Consider the following 25,204-nt stretch of genomic DNA (forward strand, 5'->3'; position numbering starts at 1 on the left):
TAGAGTAATATTTTATAATTAGAATTCGTTTAAGTATACTTTTAATATAGATTTTTTTTATCAGATATCAAGCATTTTTAAAAGAACAAAGGCGTGAAAAATGGAAGATGAGGAGGAATCAGAGGCAGCAAAATTGGAGGTAAAAATAAATGAGTGCCAAAAAAAAAGAAATGAAGCCCACAAGTTGTGGCTTGATTTAGAGAAAAGATTCTCTTCAACAAGTGTAGCGGCAGCAGATGAGAGTGATTTAAATAAAATGAGGGAAATGATTTTAACTGCCAAGAAAATGAAGCGGAATGCAGACCAGATGAAGGAAACCATGACTTCATTAGATGAAGAGGTTGAAGTGCTAATAAAAAAACGGAGAAAATAAATTTTAGTACATAAATTTAAAAAAACAGTATTTGATTAATTTTTTATTGTTTTTATGTTTTAACTGTAAAAGTTCGTTATTGTTTTAAGGTTTGAGTTGTGAAAGTTCCTTATTAATTTAAGGTTTTAATTGTAAAAGTTCCTTATATGTCGTTTCGTTCATTTAGATACATTTATACTAGGAAATTCTAAAAAATTGTGTTCTTTATTGTTTTAAGGTTTCAACTGTAAAAACTTGTTATTGTTTTAAGATTTTAGTTGTGAAAGTTCGTTATTAATTCAAGGTTTTAATTGTAAAAGTTCCTTATATGTCGTTTGTTTATCTAGATACATTTATGCTAGGATTTGCTAAAAAATTGTTTCGTTTTTCAGACAAGCTGTGTTTATAAGGTAAAAATATAAGAATTTTACTGATAGAGCTGTTTATTACAAACATCAAATCATACACAGATGGTTTAAGTGGTGTACTGGAAGTTTGATGATAGAATTAAGCAAAAAACTATTGTTTTCAACCTGTATTAAAGTTAGATTGGAAGTTTTATATAGTTTTAAGTGTTAGATTATGTATTTTACAGGGTTCGTGCGCGTCAGGCTAAATCAGGCTAAGTCAGGCTAAATCAGTTTTTTTGAAAAAAGTTGAAAAACGTCAGGCTAAATCAGTTTTTTTATTTAAAATTTTTTTCTTCCCAGTTTTTTTCAGTTCAAATGCTTCAGTTCAAAAAATTAAGATGTGAATTTATTTCTAAATAATGATTTAGTTAGTAAAGACAAAATCAGTCAGTATTTGTAAAAATAAATGCTTAAAACCTTTTGTTGAATCTCTAAGAAAATTTTAAGAATCTTCATTATTTTTTTGACTAAAAAATACAGTTTATACATTACAGTTTAGTTCAACAACTTAGCTGTTTGTTGAATTTTTATACTCGTGTAAGCGTTTCATTTTAAATTTTAATAAAATACGACAATGCACGTTGTTTTATAATAAATCTTTTGGTTATAATATTTTTATTTAGTGCTTAATCAAATTGAACAATTGTGTTAAGTAATATATAATAAATTTTTACACTATTAATAGATTAAATATAACACTTATTTTTAAATTTATCACTGAATTTGTTATGTTAAGGGCATAGGGGGGGGGGGGGGTCAATCACCTTTTTCACAATTTAGTCTTATTTTATTGAGTTGTAACTAAGCTATGAGTTGCTTTTTGCAGATTTTTAATGCTCAAAATATTTTTGAGATAAAGCTGGTTGAATTCGGAGACTACAATAGTACTAATTAAGACCCCCAATACCTAATGACTTCTAAAGAGGATTTTCCCTACTTTAAAAAATTTCAGGCTAAATAGGTCCCAGTCAGGCTAAATGAAAAAAAATTCGCGCACGAACCCTGATTTTAGAATAAGTCTAATTTAAGAGTTTGATTTAGAAAAGTCAGGAAAACTTTGGTAAAAAGTCAGGAAAAAGTCAGGAAATTCTTCTCAGCTTTTTGAGTGGCAACCATGAATAAGTGTGTGCTTTATTTTGAACCTAGTAGTAAAAAAAAAATTGTTGCGTACCTTGATATATTTATTTTGTTAAATGCACATTCTAAAATTATGATAATAACTTTTAAAAGTCTAAATTAATTGAATATAAATGTAATTTCAGCTTAAATCGACATCATCTGCGACATGGTGCAACATCATCTAAGACAACGAGCATAAAGTTAATTTTATAGGCAAATTTATAAATTAAAAAAAAAACATAAAACTTTAATGTCAATTATTTTTCTTATCTTAAAAGCTATCTAAAAAATTTTTATTTTAGAGAACGCACCTTTGTCTTTAATTAAAAAAAAAAAACTTGGTTTGGGGTTTGAATTATTTCATGGGGTCTCTCAAAAAGTAAAGATTTTTTTTTTCAAATTTATGGTATTACAACCAAAAATATTTATTTTTGGTTGTATTACCATATAAATGAAAAAAAAAAAAAACCTTTATTTTTGGAGGGACCCCATAAAATAAAATTATTTTAAATTTTAATTATTTTAGTTAAATTAAAGTTGTTGTAATTCACTTTCTTATTATTTTTTTTTTCCTTATATCATTTTTTTATCTAGGAAATGGCCAAGGCAAATGATAGTGTAATATACATCATTTTGCTTTAGGGCCAAATCGTAAAAGATATTAATATTATTTATAAAATAAACATTTAGGAGTTTAAATAACATGCAAACTAAGGGAAAAAAATAAAAAATAAAATAAAAAAATATTTATTTTTGGTTGTAATACCATATAAATGAAAAAAAAAAAAAATACCTTTATTTTTTGAGGGACCCCATGAAATAATTCAAACCCCAAACCAAGTTTTTTTTTTTAAATTAAAGACAAAGGTGCGTTCTCTGAAATAAAAAAAAAAATTTTAGATAGCTTTTAAGATAAGGAAAATAATTGACATTAAAGTTTTATGTTTTTTTTTTTAATTTATAAATTTGCCTATAAAATTAACTTTATGCTCGTTCTAAGACAGGGGTCAGCAAACTGCAGCCCGGGGGACTCATTAAATTTTAGTTTTTTAACTAGTTTAATACATTAATTTTCTCAACAAACAAAAATTAAGTTTTAGTGTTATCTTTAAAGGATACTCTTTCACCTAAATATTTTTTGTTCAAAAATGTTATCTTTAAATATGTTTTTAAAGCACATAAAAAACTTTCCTTTATTGACCTGCTGGCCCTTGATCTAAGGTAATTACGATTCTTGGAATTTGGTACTTAAAAAAAAAACTTATTAGTTGGATGTAGTAGTAGAGATGGAGTATTAAACAAAATAATTAACAGACAAAATTTTTTGAACAATTAAGCATGTAAAAATATGGATCCTAGAAAAAATTTTGAATTATGACCAACAATCACTAAAAAATCTTTAAAATCTGGAAATTTTAACTATTTTGACATTTTAAGTAACAAAATTTTGATAAGCTACGGAAAAACCTATCATAAAGATAAAATAAACTTAGTTCTTTTTTTTTCATTGAAAAACACATTTAAAGTAGCTTTATAGTATTTTCACAACATTTTTATACTATTGAAGACTGTTTTTTAACTTAATTTTAATATATTAAAAATTTACCAAAATAATTGTATTTTAAACTTCAGTAATAAGTTTACAAAGTCTAGAAGAAATTCAGAAAAATAAACAGTTTTAGGTTAGATAAAAAGACACAAATAAATTACATTATATAAATACATTTCGTTTAAAATAAAACAAGATTTATATATAGATCTCAAATAGGTCCAGGACACAGTCAGTTGTTTTTACTTGTGACTTTTTCCCTGCATCAATAGTTACAAAAAATCAAACAATGGTTTAAAAAATCTACAAGTTTATTGCATACTTTAATTCAAATCGATTTCGGACAACAGTCCTTCTTCAGTGAACTTTAAACTAACAGAAATAAAAGACATTCATGCAACTTATTAAATAAAAATGAAAAAACATACTGTGACGTAGTAATTCAAAACTGTGTATAAAACCAAATTTTGAAAAGCTAGCAGATTTTTTACATTATAATGATAATTTTGTATGTAAAAGTAAATCCAAATGAAATGAATACAAAAACAAACACTTTACCGATATAAACTTTAAATTAAAAATTATCTTAGTAAGGAACTGTTTGATGTAAGTTATTGTTAATAAATAGTTACTGCTATCGGTTGAATAACAATAAAAACTTTTCCCGAACAAAACTTAAAGTAAGTACAAACACCTATATTAATAAAAAACTGTATCTTACAAACTTCTTATCATAAAGAAATAGTGTTATCAATGAATAAAAATAACTATTTTGAAGCAAAACCTAATACAAAAATTAAATAAAGAATTTAATTTAATTATTTTAACAGCAAATAATTTTTCCTTATATATTGATTTTAAAGTGAAAATTTTATCAAATAAACAAACGATTAAAAACTATTCTGAAACAAAAATTATTCTTAGTAAAACTATCCTATAAAAATCGGTTGTTGTAAAATTATTGGTTTTATAAGTTTTCTATTATCTATTTCTTTTATATATCTATATATTTATTTCTGTTAGTTTAAAGTTCACTGAAGAAGGACTGTTGTCCGAAATCGATTTGAACTAAAGTATGCAATAAGCTTAAAGATTTTGGAACCATCATTTGATTTTATGTTTAAAATAAAACAAATTTAAAGTAGCATTACAGTATTTTTTCTGCAGTTTAAATACATTTTTAACATAAATTAAACTTTTTACTTAAAAGAAACAAGAAAGCTTGTATTTTTGACAACCTGAAAGTTAATCAGAAAACCTGGAAAAAACTCTAAATAAAACAGTTGCCATTTGAATACAACTTGAACATGAACAGACAGTGGTTTTAAAAATGGTCAATATCAAATTAGTTTTTTTTTTTTTTTTTGTTTATTAATATATAAATGAAATAACAAAAAAAAATGTTTTAGACATAAAGAGTGATAAAATGTAATGTTACTTTCAAAATGTTTTTTTCTTTATCTAGTATAGTTATTATTTTTTATAGAAAGAGATAGTAGCATACAAGGGGTTGGAAGGTCAAAAAATAAATGATTTTACTGTGTTTAAATGACATATTTTTTAGTAGTATTTAGGACTAAAAGAACTTAGCTGATAGATTGTATGAAATTTTAAAGTAGTTTTTTTATTTGAAAACAAAATTATATTAAATTACTTAAAATTTTTTCAATGTCGCCTACCCCTTGCTCTAACCTACAGTCAGCAACACCTACAGTTATTTATCTATATTTTAAGTGGTACGAAGCTTAAAATAAAGATATATTTTAAGAACCTTATTTAGATTCACTTAAAAAAACTTCTAATTAAAGTTTTGTAAAAAGATGTTATAACTTATCATTAATTTTAATAAGTTAATAAAAAATTAATGTTACAAAAAAGTTGAGATAAACTTTTAAAATAAAAATAAAAACTCCCAAGAAATAGTTTAATTGTTTTAACACAGTAAACACAAATTGATTACTTTTTTTCAACATACAATAAAGTTTGTTAATGAAGTTTAGCATTTTCAGGTTTCAAAACTTAAATATTGCTTAAAGTTTTTTTTTCTATATAACTTTTATTGTTGTTTTACTGTAAGTATACTAAGTTTAAATATAATCTTGTACAATAAAACTTTGTTATAGTGATGAAATTTCTCTACAATCTGAGGTTATATAAGATAAACTTAGTATATTCGACTAGAATTTTTTCTGGGAAGCCAAAAGAAGAAATACTAATGGATAAAATTATGACTAGAAGTGGTAAAAGTTTTAAAAACGTGGAATATTTTATAAATTCATCTAACAACCCAATATTTTGTAAATACTGGTACCCAAATGAAGTAAAAGGGCTTTTAATGTTATTGCATGGATACGGTGAACATTCAATGGTTTTTGACTCTCTTGCAAAGCAGTTAAGCAAATTAGGGTTGCTGGTGTTTTCCCATGATCACTTTTCTTTTGGTGAAAATCCAGGAAACTTTGGTGATATTGTTGACTACAACCAACTTGTTGCTGATGCATATCAACATGCAAAACTCATAGCTTCAGATCATTCAGAACTTCCAATGTATTTATTTGGAAACTCTATGGGAGGTAGTCTAGCAGTTATTCTTCACAACAAGATGCCTAAATTATTCAAAGGTATAATTTTATCTTCGCCAATGCTGGTTCCAAACTCTAAATTTACACCTTTGACTACTTCTTTGTTGAAATATGCCAGCAATATTCTTCCTAGGATACCTGTGTCATATCCTGATCATAGTTTAGCTTCAAGAGATCAAGCTAAACTAAAAAAGTATTTAAATGATCCTTTAATTTATTCTGGGCCCGTTCGTTTGAGATGCGCATATCAAATATATCTGATGGCTGTTAAGGCTCAGTCTTGTTTTGATAAAACTAAAACTTCTATTCTTATTATGCATGGAACTTCAGATCAGGTTTGTAGTATTTCTGGTTCTAAAAGTTTAATTGAGATATCTCCAAGCAATGACAAAATTCTCATTGAATTTGATGAAGCAAAACACTGCCTACTATTAGAAATTAATGATACTCCAAAACAATTTATAGAAAACATAGTTAACTGGTTGAAAATTAGATTATGATTTTTAATTATTGCTTAAAAGTATAAAATATGTTTCAAAGTAATTTTTATTTTAAATAATATTTTCTGGATAATCAATTCAAGTTATTTTAAGACATAGTTAAATTTAGTTTTTAAAGTTATTAAAGTATATTTTATTGCTAACTTTTGAAACTAATTTAATAATTTTTTATTAAGCTAATATGATTTAAAATTAGTCAACAACCTTACTGTATCAGTATTACAAAAGGATTATCAGATTAACTTAATACTGGTTTGAGTCTTAATCTTGCAAATTTTTAGTCAGGGTATATTTAGATATTTATAAATGATTTTTTATTTTTTTTCGCTTTCTCTAATTACTTATGTTTATTATGTATTATCAACCTTAAGTTTTATTAGAAAATATTTTTATGGATGTATCTGGTCAAATCAACATAGTAAAACTTGAAATTAGTGGTTCTTTATTTCTAAAACTGTGCTTAAAAGATCACTGAATAAAAATATATGTACACTAATTTACTTAATAGTTTAATTTTGTATACAACATGTTTGTAGTAATACTTAACTGTTTTCTTAATGTTATACAAAAACTAAAAAGGGCCTAAAATTATCATAAGTGTATAGAAAATTAGATAAGATAGAAAACATAAATATTTATTGAACATTTTAATCGTTAATTATTTTTTTTCCTCTATAGAAATTAGTTTTTATGAATATTATTGTGTATGTGCAAATTTTGCGAAGTACTGTTTTATATTTTTCAGTATGCTCAGATTAAGTTTATTCTTAAAATTTTAAGCTTTTTATTCATAAATCAACACACTAAAGTATTTAATATTTTCAAAGCAAAACAACTTTAAGTTAATCATAAAGTAATAAAATTGCTACAGTAGTATAAGTTTATAAAATCACACAATTTTTTGTTTTTATTGATTTTTTATTTTTAATTTAGGTAACCAAAAATTTTTAACTCTTTTACTACTTTGTTTACAAACTTTGTTGTGACAAGTCAAATAATAACACCAATTTTTTAATAGTTTTTTTAAGAAATCATAATTTAAAAATACTAGAATGTTTTTTGTTTATATATGAAATATAGTATAAAGTTGTAAACTACTGCTATTCTTCTAATGTGAGAAAAAAATTTCAATTATTCTAAAAATATTATTTTTATTTTAGCAATCTAACAATTATGTTAAAACAGCTTTTAACTTGATAATAACTTTTATTATTATATATTTTTTCTCAAAATAAGTTTATTTACTTGAATATTTATTAAGCAATAGTGAGCCCAAAGTTTTAGTTTATTAAAAAACCGTTTCATTTTATTATACTAACAAAATAAATTGACATGCAATGTTTTCAATAAAACAATAGTTAAAATAAAAAGCGCAACAAAGTTTTCGTACTTTTTCAAGAGAAAAAAGTTTTTAGTGAATGCAAGTAATATATATTAAAGAATTTATAATTCTAATCAAAAACTGAATAAATTTCAAGCATTATGTCTAACAGTAAAAAAAATACATAGAAACAATAACTTACCAAGATCATTTAGTTTTTTACTGGTATAAACAATTTTCATGTAAAAACTAATAAAAAGATTTTAGTTTTTACTTGTTTTATATTGTATGTTTTTTGTATAGTGTAAATTAGAGGCGGGTATCGTACGACCCGTATGTCAGATTCGGCGCACAAATAGAAATATCTGGCCCGTGATTTTAACTTTGAATTCAAACAATATCGTATTTTCAATGACATTTATTGTTTAATGTACTTTAAATATTTTTTTTACTACACATTAGTGGTAATTACAAACTGCTTCATTTCTATCTCGCTTGCAGAGGAATTTTTTTAATTTTTCAATACAAGTTTTTTTAATAACACGGTCTGCTAAGATAGTTTTTGCTAGATTAATTATTTAAGTAGCCCAGCCAGTAAAATATATTTTTGGCAAATCTGGCCCGACTACTAGAAAAACTTTCTACATCCCACCCTTAGAGTAGAGCAGGGTTTCCAAAACTCATCTTAATAATCGCATACACTTTCTTGATATGTTCATTAGCTTGATATTTACTATTTCGTATCTTTACTAGTTATTGCTCCATTTTGCAGGGTTACTAAAAAGTTAGGAAAAACAAAAAAAAAAACAGACAACAGACAGAAAAAAATGGGGTTTTTTGAAAAAAGTCAGGAAATTTTATATAAACATGCTTATAATAAAAAAATTTATCATTACTAAAAATAATGCAATGGAATTTTGATGATTGAATCTAGCAAAAAAACTGCTGTATTAGTGTAAAATTGGAAACTTTACATAATTTCAAGTCTTTGTTTAAATATTTTTAAATTGTAAAAAAAATGATTTAGAAAAGTCAGGAAATTTTTTCAATTCGATCTGAGGCAACCCTGATGATAAGTACACGACTGTTGAAATTCTTAGTTATTGTTAGTTTGCTTTATTAATAAACATTAAAAAAAAATTACTATCATAATTTTCTTAATTAGGCCTACATGAGCGTTATTAGTTTTTATTAACTTTAATTCATTTTTTACGTATGACTAAAAGAAGTTTCAAAGCTTAACAAGCTATGGTTATTTTGAAACATTATGTTTTTGTTTTTTTTTCGACATTATCTTATTAAATAAACTTACATGAGCATTTTTAAATTTGGATTGTTTATGGAGATGTGGCTCCTTAATTGTTTTTATAAGAATTACAGTTTTCATAATGTGAATTGTCATGTCCTCCCTGATAGCCAAAATCGTCCCCAAGGGTGCAAGAATTTATGAAATTCCAGAGTTACGAAATTTCAATACGTTTACAATTAATCTGAGTGCAACAAAAATTATTGTATCAACAAAAAATACAATGACTAATTTTTTAGAACCTATGGTAGAACTAAAAACAAACGAAAATAAAATTTGATTAATTTTGTAAGTTACATTGCTAAATATACTTAATTAGTATATTCATAATACCCTTAAAATTAGCATACAAAATACTTAAACAAGATTAATAACAAAAACTACGTAAACTGTAAGTAAACCTTAACAGTTTTTAGCTGATTGTGGTAAAAATTTGGAAATTGTTAAACTATTTTTAAGTATATCCAAAATATTTTTTTTTATCTTAAGTATTGGAATTTTACAATGTTTTAGCTTATTTTGTTTTTGTTAATTTTCTAAGTTTAAATTTACACTTTATCATTAAATTAGTTTTGATATCCTACTTAACTAAATGTATAAAAAATAAGTTTTATATTCTGAATCAAAAATTTATTCATTACTTACAAATTTGAGCGAGAAATAGTCCTTATACAGTAATGACTGATAAACTTACATCTATGCCTGACAACTCTTCTTACCTAAACACAGTGGATAAGCAAATGGAAAAGATAAAAAAAATTGAAAGTTGTCGGTCAGAAAGCCAAAAATCTAACGCATTTAAAGCTTTATATCAAATTAAAATAGAAATTAGTCTACAGAGGAATTTATGTTGGTTAGCGCGAATCATTTTAAATAAAAAGTATTTATATATATAAAAGGTTGGCATGTTTTAAAAACTACAGTAAAATAATTAATCAGAAAAATAACAATTTGTAAGAATATTTTCAAACAGATTGTTTATTTTTTATACCTTCATAAATACGTTTTAAAATTGCGTATAGTTAGTTTTATCAATAGTTTGATAATAATATTTGTTTCTTGCAAATAGCCTTTTTTTTTTGCATTTTTCGTCCCTAACCTAAGGAAGTTTCAAATATTGTGAAAAATTGGAAAACTATTACCATTATAATCATTATACATTAGTATCAAAAGAGTTTTCTGAACTTGTATGTTATAATTAAATTACCCCCACTTGCTCCTTTTTATTTAAGAATAGTATTTAGATTTTATATACAATTAAAGCTGGTATAAGGGCTGGTATATTACCTTTTTTAGTATTTATCTAGAAAACATTGTGAACCATGTCAATTTTTAAACTATATATTTTATATTACTAATAAAAACAAATTACTACAATACTCATTTTTTATTAAACTAACATATGTTTCTTTGTGTCAAGAGAATTAACAAACTTCAAGAGATATCTGTAAAAAAAGAGTCGAATATAAAACAGATTATTGTAAGTATATACTAAATGAGTCATAATTATAAACTAATAGTTTATATTAAGTATATCATTTTAAAATTTAAATTTTTATTATAAACAATGTTTCACTCGTTTGAACTAAATTAAACAAGATCATCAGTTGAATAAAATATGTAAAAAAAAACTTACATAAATATGCCAAATGACATTAGGTTTAACTTGAAATTAAATTGGAATTTATATGTAAAAAAAAGAAAAAACTTATAGTTTAAAGCTATCAATTTAGAAAAATCATAATGTTACTAGGCTAGTTTATGTTAGGGTTTGAAAAATGTAAGCTACTTAATAATACATTATAACTTTAAAAACTTTGAAAAATAACTAAATATCCTTACAATTAGCGGGCTTGTAAAATTTGTGAACAACAAAAAAAAACAACTCTTGCAACTAAAGCATTGGACTGAATAACGGGTGTCTTGCCAAACGTGAACTTTTTTCCTTTAAATATGCATCAGTTTTTACGTGAACTTTTTTCCTTTAAATATGCACCAGTTTTTATTGCAGGTGTAATAGTTTACTGAGCACAAAATAATACTGTTTTAGAATTAGAGTAATAATGTACAAGTAATAGATTTATATTTTACCTCACAGTTTGTAAATAAATTTATATCAATATATTTAAAGAATATTTAATTATTCCCAAAAACTAAAAGTTGTTCAACAGTCATAAAATTACAAAGACACAATCAACAATATTTTGGGTTATGGTTAACTTTAGGTAAGCACCAATATCAAGCTAAAATTATAAGTCATTTACTAGCATGAAGTTTTCGTGATATTCGATATTATAACAATTAGATATTCTATAAAACCTAACACAAAACATTCAATTCTAAGTAAAAAACAAGTCGATACTTATACTTGTCTGACAACATTGAAACTTTGTATTTAAGTTCTTAAAGGTATTATTTAATAGGCAATTTTTTTTAATTTTTGCTATTTGGCCGTTTTTTATCAGCAGGGACATTTTTAATACAGTGATTTTTCATTGTACGTTAAATTGATTATACACAGCTTCATACATTAAATTTAAAACAAATCGATACTTATACTTTTCTAACAACATTGAAACTTTGTATTTAAGTTCTTAAAGGTATTATTTAATAGGCAATTTTTTTTAATTTTTGCTATTTGGCCGTTTTTTATCAGCAGTGACATTTTTATTACAGTGATTTTTCATTGTACGTTAAATTGATTATACACAGCTTCATACATTAAATTTAAAACAAGTCGATACTTATACTTTTCTGACAACATTGAAACTATGTATTTAAGTTCTTAAAGGTATTATTTAATAGGCAATTTTTTTTAATTTTTGCTATTTGGCCGTTTTTTATCAGCAGTGACATTTTTATTACAGTGATTTTTCATTGTACGTTAAATTGATTATACACAGCTTCATACATTAAATTTAAAACAAATCGATACTTATACTTTTCTGACAACATTGAAACTTTGTATTTAAGTTCTTAAAGGTATTATTTAATAGGCAATTTTTTTCAATTTTTGCTATTTGGCCGTTTTTTATCAGCAGTGACATTTTTAATACAGTGATTTTTCATTGTACGTTAAAATGTTTATACACAGCTTCATACATTAAATTTAAAACAAGTCGATACTTATACTTGACTGACAACATTGAAACTTTGTATTTAAGTTCTTAAAGGTATTATTTAATAGGCAATTTTTTTTAATTTTTGCTATTTGGCCGTTTTTTATCAGCAGGGACATTTTTAATACAGTGATTTTTCATTGTACGTTAAATTGATTATACACAGCTTCATACATTAAATTTAAAACAAATCGATACTTATACTTTTCTAACAACATTGAAACTTTGTATTTAAGTTCTTAAAGGTATTATTTAATAGGCAATTTTTTTTAATTTTTGCTATTTGGCCGTTTTTTATCAGCAGTGACATTTTTATTACAGTGATTTTTCATTGTACGTTAAATTGATTATACACAGCTTCATACATTAAATTTAAAACAAGTCGATACTTATACTTGTCTGACAACATTAAAACTTTGTATTTAAGTTCTTAAAAGTATTATTTAATAGGCAATTTTTTTTAATTTTTGCTATTTTGCCGTTTTTTATCAGCAGTGACATTTTTAATACAGTGATTTTTCATTGTACGTTAAATTGATTATACACAGCTTCATACATTAAATTTAAAACAAGTCGATACTTATACTTTTCTGACAACATTGAAACTATGTATTTAAGTTCTTAAAGGTATTATTTAATAGGCAATTTTTTTTAATTTTTGCTATTTGGCCGTTTTTTATCAGCAGTGACATTTTAATTACAGTGATTTTTCATTGTACGTTAAATTGATTATACACAGCTTCATACATTAAATTTAAAACAAATCGATACTTATACTTTTCTAACAACATTGAAACTTTGTATTTAAGTTCTTAAAGGTATTATTAAATAGGCAATTTTTTTCAATTTTTGCTATTTGGCCGTTTTTTATCAGCAGTGACATTTTCAATACAGTGATTTTTCATTGTACGTTAAAATGTTTATACACAGCTTCATACATTAAATTTAAAACAAGTCGATACTTATACTTTTCTGACAACATTGAAACTTTGTACTTAAGTTCTTAAAGGTATTATTTAATAGGCAATTTTTTTTTATTTTTGCTATTTGGCCGTTTTTTATCAGCAGTGACATTTTTAATACAGTGATTTTTCATTGTACGTTCAATTGATTATACACAGCTTCATACATTAAATTTAAAACAAATCGATACTTATACTTTTCTAACAACATTGAAACTTTGTATTTAAGTTCTTAAAGGTACTATTTAATAGGCAATTTTTTTTAATTTTTGCTTTTTGGCCGTTTTTTATCAGCAGTGACATTTTTAATACTGTGATTTTTTATTGTACGTTAAAATGTTTATACACAGCTTCATACATTAAATTTAAAACAAGTCGATACTTATACTTGTCTGACAACATTAAAACTTTGTATTTAAGTTCTTTAAGGTATTATTAAATTTCTTAATTTTTATTACTTGACTGATATTTATGAGCAGTGATATTTCTAATACAATACATTTTAACTAAAACTTTCTTCGTTGAAATAAAACTTTTTATTTGAATATACTAAGTTTGACACGTTTTTAGCTAATTTTTAGCCGTTTAGATGTAATAATTTAATGAAACTACTTAAATTACATCTACTATAATGTTTATTCTTAAGAAAATTAGAAGGCCTAATTAAGCGATTTAACTTTTTAAAGCAGTTTATGTTGCTTTGCACTGCATACTGCACCCCGTGACTTCACTGATAACATCTATCAAAATTTAGACTAGATATAAGTAAACTAGGTTTAAAAAACATTGTTGTTAAACTTTAACAAAGATTTTATATTTTACCATACAAAAGATACAAGTATTTTACTATTTTATTGCTAAATTAAAGAAAAAAAAAGAAAAAAAAATAATAATGAAATTTGAAAACATTTGGTTAATAAAAATGAATTTTTGTAATTCACGATATGTTCGGCAAAACTAGTGTTTATTGGAAAAATAAAAAGTCTTACCTAATTCAAAAATTTTATCGTTAAACAAACGAAAAGCATATAAAGTAATTAAAATTACGTTTATAGCAACTTTGGTTGTACGCATCTTTAAACTAAATAAAAAAATCAAAAAAAAAAAAAAGTTGTTCATAAAAACTTTTTATAGAAATTAAAACAATAAATAATGAAAAAATATGATGATTTTTTTAAACAAAGCTTAAAACTCTTCACAACTTTCTAACAAAACTGAATAACTACACAAATCGCAGATGAACTTTTGTTTTTTCACAATATTGTACGTTTTTAAAGAAAACCCCAAGCAGCATACATGGTACCACTGGCCACAATTTCCACATTCTAACTGAAATTATAAAAACTCGATTATTATATAATTAAGAAAATAATATTCTAAACTTGTAAGTAGTTTGGATCATATATAAACGTATATAATAGCAAAATTTTGCTTACCCAATTAATTTTTTCTTTCTTTTTTAGCCTGCCAAGCCAACTGTTGTTGCAGGTGGGTGGTATTTTTTGCAAATATTACAAGCATTCGTATTGATTACTGTAAATAAAGTTCTAGTTAATTTTGAAATCATATGATACTAAAAAACAGAACAAAGTTTAGTAACAAATAATTTACCTCCTTCCCTTATTAATCTCGTTGCTACTTCTAATCTTTTGTAATAATTTTCTTCAACACCAGTTGTCAGCTTTATTTCTGATGGAAATAATGGAAGACTTGAGAGTATTTCTTCTGCAGCCTGTATATTTAAATTAAATGAACAATTCATTATCAAGTAACATTGGTTTCCTCTAGTTTGTTTTAGACTAATTAGAAACTTTATTTTTACCTCGAGTACATGTAGTCCACAACTTGAACAGTCTTCTTGTCTGTTGTGACTTATTCCAACAGCTTTTAACTCACTGACCACATTCAATAACTCTGCGTCGTTCTTAACTTGTTGCCTATTTTAATAAAAAAATTTTATTTAAATTAAAATTTTATAACTATTTTGCGAAATTTTAATAGATAGCTAAATTTTATTACAAACATGATCAAATAAGTTTGCTAAACCAATCATACTTGGAGATAAAGTATTCATTTAAAGCATTTATCAAATGGTCATTAATTAACTTTACCATATAATTGTTAAACATATCCTTAAAAAAATAATCAATAGCAAAAAAAAGTGTAAACTGTACTATCAACTTGAAATATTTTAGGTTGGAAATAATTTCAATTATTTTTTTAAATTAGTTGAAATTATTTTTACTTATTTTAACACTTATAATATCAATTCACTACTTATCTCGAAAAGACACGAATACTGTTTATAAAAACCATTTTGGTAAAAAAGATCATCAAAGTTAGTTAAGCAAACGAATTGTTTTTTGGATAACTTAGCATAGGAATATTCCAATTGACTTGAAACAAAACTACAACAAAAGGGTGTTTAATAAATACACAAAAATATAAAACCGTTTTTAAAAACGTTTTTAGAGTTAAAAATTTGTTAGAAAGTTGTGAAGAGTTTTAAGCTTTGTTTAAAAAAATCATCATATTTTTTCATTATTTATTGTTTTAATTTCTATAAAAAGTTTTTATGAACAACTTTTTTTTTTTTTTTTGATTTTTTTATTTAGTTTAAAGATGCGTACAACCAAAGTTGCTATAAACGTAATTTTAATTACTTTATATGCTTTTCGTTTGTTTAACGATAAAATTTTTGAATTAGGTAAGACTTTTTATTTTTCCAATAAACACTAGTTTTGCCGAACATATCGTGAATTACAAAAATTCATTTTTATTAACCAAATGTTTTCAAATTTCATTATTATTTTTTTTCTTTTTTTTCTTTAATTTAGCAATAAAATAGTAAAATACTTGTATCTTTTGTATGGTAAAATATAAAAACTTTGTTAAAGTTTAACAACAATGTTTTTTAAACCTATTTTACTTATATTTAGTCTAAATTTTGATAGATGTTATCAGTGAAGTCACGGGGTGCAGTATGCAGTGCAAAGCAACATAAACTGCTTTAAAAAGTTAAATCGCTTAATTAGGCCTTCTAATTTTCTTAAGAATAAACATTATAGTAGATGTAATTTAAGTAGTTTCATTAAATTATTACATCTAAACGGCTAAAAATTAGCTATTATCATAGCTAAAATTAGCTATAATCACTGTATTAAAAATGTCACTGCTGATAAAAAACGGCCAAATAGCAAAAATTGAAAAAAATTGCCTATTAAATAATACCTTTAAGAACTTAAATACAAAGTTTCAATGTTGTCAGAAAAGTATAAGTATCGATTTGTTTTAAATTTAATGTATGAAGCTGTGTATAATCAATTTAACGTACAATGAAAAATCACTGTAATAAAATGTCACTGCTGATAAAAAACGGCCAAATAGCAAAAATTAAAAAAAATTGCCTATTAAATAATACCTTTAAGAACTTAAATACAAAGTTTCAATGTTGTCAGAAAAGTATAAGTATCGACTTGTTTTAAATTTAATGTATGAAGCTGTGTATAATCAATTGAACGTACAATGAAAAATCACTGTATTAAAAATGTCACTGCTGATAAAAAACGGCAAAATAGCAAAAATTAAAAAAAATTGCCTATTAAATAATACTTTTAAGAACTTAAATACAAAGTTTTAATGTTGTCAGACAAGTATAAGTATCGACTTGTTTTAAATTTAATGTATGAAGCTGTGTATAATCAATTTAACGTACAATGAAAAATCACTGTAATAAAAATGTCACTGCTGATAAAAAACGGCCAAATAGCAAAAATTAAAAAAAATTGCCTATTAAATAATACCTTTAAGAACTTAAATACAAAGTTTCAATGTTGATAGAAAAGTATAAGTATCGATTTGTTTTAAATTTAATGTATGAAGCTGTGTATAATCAATTTAACGTACAATGAAAAATCACTGTATTAAAAATGTCCCTGCTGATAAAAAACGGCCAAATAGCAAAAATTTAAAAAAATTGCCTATTAAATAATACCTTTAAGAACTTAAATACAAAGTTTCAATGTTGATAGAAAAGTATAAGTATCGATTTGTTTTAAATTTAATGTATGAAGCTGTGTATAATCAATTTAACGTACAATGAAAAATCACTGTATTAAAAATGTCCCTGCTGATAAAAAACGGCCAAATAGCAAAAATTAAAAAAAATTGCCTATTAAATAATACCTTTAAGAACTTAAATACAAAGTTTCAATGTTGTCAGACAAGTATAAGTATCGACTTGTTTTTTACTTAGAATTGAATGTTTTGTGTTAGGTTTTATAGAATATCTAATTGTTATAATATCGAATATCACGAAAACTTCATGCTAGTAAGACATTTGATGTCTTATTTAATCATAATTTTAGGCTAAAAATTTCTCTTTTATAAATACATGAACAAAATTAAACTTATATATCATAAACTAATAAACTAAAATATGTAATTGCTTTTGTTTTACAATATAAAGTGATTATATCAATACAATAATTTATGTTGATTATGCTATTGTGAAATAAACTTGATAAATTTTTTTAATTTATAATATTTTAATTTATTTTTTTCTATGTATTTATATAGCTTATTTGAATTAAAGTATAGTTTTTAGCCTAAAATTATGATTAAATAAGACATTGAATTTATAATATTTTCAGTTTGATATTGGTGCTCACCTAAAGTTAACCATAACCATATTGTGTTGAGAAAAATAATTAAGCAAAAAAATTAAAGAAATATTGTTCAAAAACTGTACAACAAAATGGTTTGTAATGCAGAAGTTTTTTTATGATTTTTTAATATAAAAAAAAACTTTTTGAATTTATTTTCATTGTACTTTTTTATTTTTGAATTTCAAAAACTGTGAAAAGCAATTGCTAGGTAGGACACAAAGTTCATTATAATAGAATTGACTTGTAAAATGGGCATAGACTCATGAATCTCAAGACAGGTTGACTCCAAATTTGAGATAAGAGCAGGTTTGCCACAAGGTCAGGAAATCAGGAAAAACTAAAAAATTGAAAAAAGTCAGGAAAAAATAGGGGAAAAATTAAATATTTTGAAAAAAAAAGTCAGGAAAAGTCATGAAATTTGACAGAATAAAAAAAGAAGTTAGATTTTGTCAGTTTAAGGCAATAGGGGGTAGGCCATGTTTTTTACAATTTGATCTTATTTTATAAAAATTTTTCTAAGCTATAAAATGCTTTTCATGGTTTTAAATTTTTTTGAGATACGACCAGTCAAAGTCGGGCCAAACAATAAGTTCCCTATGGGAAGGGAAAACTAAAACAGCAGAAAAAACTATTTTGTTTATAATCTATTTCCTCCTACATTTTTCAAGCAATCTTCTTCAAACTTTTACAGTCTAATCTTTATACAATAACAAAAAAAAACTTTACTTATAAATTTAAAGATTTTTAGTAATTTTTTTTTTTTTTTTAATTATATATTTTTTTAATTTTTGTCATAAAATTTTTATTTCTTAAATTATCAAAATTCATAAGTAACGTTTTTTTTTAATGTAAGGAAAATTTGATGAAAATTTGAAAAAGATTGCTTGAAAAATAAAGGAGGATATAGATTTTTAGTGATTTTTAAAATTTCCAAGAAAATTAACCCAAATTATGTGGTCCATACATTTGTACTGGAAATTTTTTATAAAGAATAAAATATCTCAAAAGTTAAATAATATTTTTGAATAATTAAAAACTGGCTTATAGTTTGTAATTCAAAATTTTATATAAAAACCAAAGTTATATTTTGTATAAAAAAATGTGTTGAGCCTATGGCCTTAAGCAGTTAGTTTAGTTTTTGTTTAAAATTTTTTAGAATAAGTTAAAATTTACTTTGTTTATTTTGATTATATATTTTAGAAAAATCAGGAAAATTTTCTCAGCTTGATCTGTGACAACCCTGTATGAGGAGACAAAGTAGTTCAATATAAATATTTTTTTTGAATTTATTTTTAGTGTCCATTTTCTGTGGTTAAAACTAATTGATTAGTTGTAAATAGTTTTTTAAATAATTAAAAAAAGCTATTTTCAAACAGTCATACAGTTAGAAACACACAATCAACAATATTTTGTAGCAATAAGTGAAAATTAGAAGTTAAATATTTATGAAAAACTTTAATAAAAATGTTCTGTTGCCCGGTTTCGAACTCACAACGGTAAAACTGCGTAGATTATTTACGCACTAAACCACTCGGCCATCGAGACTTGTTTGATGAAGCAAGTTTTTGATTTTTAAATTTACTAAATTTTGCTTTTTGATAACAAAATTATTTATTGCGGTTATACTTCATACACAACTATTATTTAAGCAATATGTGATAAATCAATATTTGTTGTTTGTAATGAAATATTTTTTTAGTTAAGGCAAATAAGTATATAGTTGTTTGTAAATTAAAATAATAAACTAAAACTAAGATATACTACTCAAACTTGTATTAAGTCTTGAAATAATTTCTAATTTCATCTTACTTCTTATTTTATACTACTATATGTCACATTTAAATCATTATTGAATTGATTAATTCACTAGAATTTGCTCACTATCAAAAACTGGTTTCAGAGATTGGTACAACTAGTTAAGAAAGTTAATTGTAAGGGTTATATGCTGCAAAGCGGACTTTTCTCCTTGAGAATTACTGCTAATATTTAAATAAATACAAGATGAAGACATTAAGTGTATTTTTTACATCTTTACATTTTATTGTCATCAAACCTAAACAATCGCAAATTAAGAAGCTGTGTAGTAAACCAAAAAATTAATATTAAATTATATGTTTGATTAACCACAAGTTTGTTTTTGTTACACAACTTAATATCTTAACAAAGCTAAAGGTCCTGAACTCCTGACTCCTAGATATGACATTAAACTGTTCTGGTGTACGATTTGATAACTGAAAGGTTTTTTTTTGTACACTAGGTCCTTGGATAAAAATTTTTGAGCTAATTTTGGCGTTCAATAAACAATACTATACATTTGATTACTCTTTTGGGTCAAATGTTTAACTTTCTGTTATATAAGTAAATATAAGGCATTAAAAAAAATCTCTACTAAATGCAACTACGTTGATGTAATAAACTAAAACATAATGTTTAAGTTTTTCGTAAGACTGTATTTGTTAAACATATTTGAAATCTTTATAGTACAGGTAGAACTTAATAAATAATAATACTGTGCTCACAAGTAATAAATTTTTAGCATTTAACTAAACTACTTATTGTATGTTTCAAATAACTAGTAGAATCTAATTTTCATAATCACCGATTAAATAAAGTGAGGATTCTAACATTATGACTGGACATTTTCTAAGATAAAGTTAAACTGCTTAGGTGTGCGACTCGCTAATTAAAAGATTTTTTGTACACAACGCCCTTGGATAAAAGTTTTTAAGCGATTTTTTTTGTCCTTCAATAAATAATAATGTGAACAATATTTAAAATAAATATAATTTTAATAAAATCTACTGAAGTCTGAACAAATCTTTGTATCTATCTAGTTTTTTAAATACTAAATATGTTTATTATTTAAAGTATTTATGGTTAAGATTTTTTTTTAGTTTGAAATATTAATTTTAAGTGTATAATTAGATTAATAGTTTTAATAGTAAGAAGGTTATAAGTTAACTAATAACTGATTAAAATTTTAAACTTTACTATCTAACAAGAATTTTCGTTTAAATGTTATCTATTTACAAAAATTCGTCAAAAACTTAATGTAATTGCTTTTTAATTGAATTAATTTGAGTTAGTATTCAATAATTCGAGTAACTATCTACAAAATATATTATAGATTCGGTTGTTTGTAACAAGTTACTTGCCATTACCAAGTGAAAATATTATAAATAGTTAAAAAATCAATTTACTTTTTAACGAAATCGAATATAGGTGTTTTAATTTGAAAATAATTTATAAGATATAGAAAAAAGTTAAAAAAAATCATGACCTGATTTACAGTATATTCTTCCATTAATTAAGAAAAAAAAAGCAATTTTATTTAAAGCTAAGTAAAAAAAAAAGTAATTTAATTATTTTGTAAAACATTTACACTATACAATATCGTTTTTTAAATTTAAAATATAAACTAAAGAATTAATTCTTTTTTATAGTTTTTATCCTTTTTAATTAAGTAGCTTTTTTTTTTGTTTGCATAAACTCTTTTGTTTGTTTAAAAATTAACGATCTTTTATTATTCACTTTCCTTTTTTGTTGCTGAATTGACTTATTAGCTTACATATTGTCTTTAATTAGTTTGAGTTGAACTTTGAAAAATAGTACTTAACTGCATATTTTGTGCTCAGTAAAGCTTAGTGAACCAGTAAAAACTGGTGTATATTTAAAGGAAAAAAGATCACGTTTGGCAAGACACCCCTGAATAACTGTTTTTACGGGTGGCTTCGCGTTTAGCCACCAAATCCTTCGCTCTACTGAGCACGAAAGTTAGCTTTTTTTAAGAGAGTATTCAACGTTTTTAAAAAGCTAACTGTTATCTAATATGAAAGTTCATTATCGTAAATAGCTAAATAACGATGAAACCAATGCGAGTTGGATAAATTAAATTTAAATATCTTTTTTAAACGAGCTAATTTTATAATGTTTTTACTGTATTCTTTCACTATATTTTTATCTAATTTTCACTATTTATACAAATTAGTTATGTTGTTTTTTAGGTTAAAATAACTAAATAAAAATTGTTTTATTACAAAATTACATGTAAATATCAACATTATCTGTTCAAAAATTAATTTATATTAAAATAAAACTTATAAGAACAATTAAAAGTTTTAAACAAGCAACTTTTATAATTTTTGTACATTTAACGTAAAATAAAATTACACGATTTTATAATATATTTTGATAAAAGCATAACTAAAAATATTATATTTAAAAATAAATTTACTTACACAAAGGGATGTTTTTAGCATAAATTAATTTATTAATTGTATCTATTTCAAAAATAAACTAATAAAAAGGAGCATTTACATACTTATAGTATGATAATAAATTGTATGTTGAAAAAATATAGACTTTAAGATATAAATTTTGTTAAAACTGGTAAACAAATATACTTCTCTTTTAAAACTAAAAAGAATCTGCAGAAACGTAATAAATTAAATTTATAGATTAAAAGGTTGGATTTGATCAGTTTTAACTAAAAAATGACATTAGTAAAGTTTATATTAAAAAAAACTAAAATCTTTTTAAACGTAATAACTAGAACTCATTTTTAGTATATATAATTAATAATTTTAAAAGTTTCAATTAAATGTTTTCAATACTTTTTCTTTCAGTTAAAATAAACACGAACAACCGTTTAAACGTCCTTAGTAGAACCTTTTTGTACATAATTAACATTAGTAATTGGTCGATGCATGGCTTTATAGTCAATTTAAATGCATAATATGAGAATAAATGTATTTTTAAGGTTTAATAGACACAAAAATAAAGTTATAGCATCCAAAATATTGTTTTTGTACATAAATTAGATAGAAAATTTTAAATGTAAGTTAACAGTTTTAATAAAATATAAATTAACTAAATTTTTAGTAACAAAAATCATCAAAACGCTTATATAATCTTTTATGTAGAGGTTTTTAGCACAAAATTACATAAAGTAATAAAAATGTAGTTTAAGCAGGTATAGTGTATAAACTTACAATAAATAAACTTTTTAACAGAAACAAAAAACAATTAAAGCGTCTTTTAAGTTATTTTAAACAGAGTTTTATAAAAAAAAATCAATTGCTGTTTTTAATAAAGAAAATAAACTTTCATAAAAATTTCTATATACAATCCTTATTGACAACAAATATAACAATTCAGATAGTTTCATAATTCGTTCGGCAGTTAAACTTCGTAACAGTTTTTTATAGGTAATATAATTTACTATGACAATAAACAATTTAAAATTGTTTGGTAAGCAGTTGAAAAAAAGATAATCTTACAAAGTATAAACTTTCTGGTAAAAAAAAATACCAAAGACTTTTAAAACAATAAGTAGTGGTTTTTATCACATAAATTAGAAAAATAGTTAAAAATGTAAGTTGAGCATGTTTAATAAAAAAATTTACAATAAATTAATTTTTAGGTTTAAACAACCACAAAAGAATGTTTAAAACGACTTTAAAGTTGTTGTAAACAATTTATTTTTAAAATAAATAAGTCTGTACTGTATCTTATGTATGTTTGATGAAATTAATTTTAATTTTCTTTTTGTAATATTAGAAAAATAGATATATAGTTAATTGTTTTATCATATATTTCTTAAACTTACATTTAAGAATATAACTGCAGTGCAGAAATTTTTGAAAAGTTTCTTAAGTTATGAATTTTATAAAAACTAAATATGATAATTATATCAAGGTCTAATGGCCGAGCCGTTGAGGCGACAGGCCTGTAATTGTTATAATTTAACATGTCAGAGTTCAAAACCCTTCACTACTAACTTTTCATCATTAATTGGTGATCTGCTGGACCCACTTTTTAGGATCCGACCCGATCCGGATCCTAAACATTTTATGTTTCATGTAATTTCAATAGAGAAAAAAAACTTATAACAATTAATTATAAAAATTATTTTAATAATATATATTTGTATACTCTAATTTATCAAAGAAGAGTCAATTAAAACTATGTTGAGCTAAATAATTCAACTTCCTATGGCCTTAAAAAATGAATAGTTTGGTCATAAGCTTCTTAATTGTTTAATCTAACTGTCGATATAGGATTTTCTCTACTAGTGCATTAATCACTTCCTGGAAATATGAAGTTAATTTAAAAAAAAACTAAGAAGACAGAATTTTAGTAGTTTTCTTTTTTAATTTAGAGGAAATCACCAATGAAAAATTGTTCTTCTATATTTCTATGAAGCTTTTTATATAAAATACTTTATCTCAAAAATTAATTAGCAATTTTTTATCTGTGGAAACTATCTTATGGTAATTAATCTTATATCTTATGGCATATAATTTTAGCTTTCATAAATATATTTAAATCTAATAAAAAAAATGGATAAAGGGATCAAAAAGCATAAGAGTGGTTTTGGATTCATAAAAAATACTTAGTACTCACCTTTCGACTCAAAAAGTTTTGAGTCTAACTCTAAATTTTTCGTTTTTTTAAAAGTTGTTACTTAAAAAAGTCAGTATAGGAATCACATTAGCTCTGCTGATATAAAACAGGGCTAATTGAAATTACCTAACTGAAATTTTAAGATACTAATTATAATGTATAAGTTCTTCCCAATAATTTTTATTATTTTTATTTTTGTGATAAGTCAGAATGTAAGCATTTACAACAGTGTTTTAAAAGAAAACAAAGTTATAAAAACTACAATCCTGAGTTTCCATGAATTCAAAAAAAATCTTTCAAAAAAATCAAATGGACTTAAAATACTATAATATTCACATTATTATCACATTCTTAGATTAGGCTAACATCAATTTTATTTATCTATGTGCTGTTAACTGTGTCGTCATTACTACTGTCTTTAACTTCAAATATTATAAGTTTTTATTGTTTCACTTAAAAAAGTTTATGTTGTGTTTTACTGTTAAGCTCTTAGCATCAATTTATACGGTTGAATGGTTTTACCTCATTGAAAAAAGCTATCTTTCGTGCTCAGTAGAGCGAAGGATTTGATTGCTAAACGCGAAGCCACCCGTTTTTACCGTTTAAAAAATTTAAACAATCGTATTGTGACGTAATTATAAATTAGGCTTATAAAATCTAATGGTGCTATGAAATTTTAACTTTGAAATTGGTTACATTTGTTGGTCTACAAATTTGCTTGTACAAGTTAAAATAGAGATGTATTTATCAAATTTTCTTAAGTTTTAAAATAAAGCTTTTTAGAATGAACATATTAACTCGTTCCTTATATTTAAAAAAGTTCCCCCGTCAGCGTGCGCTATTTCCGTCTTCTCATAGGTAATGGTCATGCAGATTCTTTGTGTATTCCTTACTTCTCCGACGTGATGTAAA

General features: G+C 24.0%; 2 protein-coding genes across 3 annotated transcripts; one reads left to right on the forward strand and one right to left on the reverse strand.

The window, feature by feature from the left end:
* Nucleotides 1-815: 815 nt before the first annotated feature.
* Nucleotides 816-7,088, forward strand: LOC145838442 (monoglyceride lipase-like). 2 transcript variants are annotated; one of them, XM_082946035.1, is made up of 2 exons: nt 816-895; nt 5,612-7,088. In XM_082946035.1, the coding sequence occupies exon 2, from the start codon at nt 5,646-5,648 to the stop codon at nt 6,510-6,512; it is 867 nt and encodes a 288-aa protein (XP_082802161.1). In that variant the 5' UTR covers nt 816-895; nt 5,612-5,645; the 3' UTR covers nt 6,513-7,088. The 2 variants fall into 2 exon arrangements, with proteins under 2 accessions (XP_082802161.1, XP_082802160.1); XM_082946034.1 differs by having other exon boundaries at nt 822-895; nt 5,554-7,088.
* Nucleotides 7,089-14,442: 7,354 nt separating this feature from the next.
* LOC145838883 (uncharacterized) lies at nt 14,443-25,161 on the reverse strand. The gene is made up of 4 exons (XM_082946504.1): nt 25,091-25,161; nt 15,043-15,157; nt 14,832-14,952; nt 14,443-14,549 (listed from the first exon to the last, which is right to left on the reverse strand). The coding sequence occupies exons 1-4, from the start codon at nt 25,159-25,161 to the stop codon at nt 14,443-14,445; spliced, it is 414 nt and encodes a 137-aa protein (XP_082802630.1).
* Nucleotides 25,162-25,204: the final 43 nt, after the last annotated feature.

This window comes from Thalia democratica, chromosome 6 (genome assembly GCF_965202585.1).
Source record: "Thalia democratica chromosome 6, ktThaDemo2.hap1.1, whole genome shotgun sequence".
NCBI lineage: Eukaryota > Metazoa > Chordata > Thaliacea > Salpida > Salpidae > Thalia > Thalia democratica.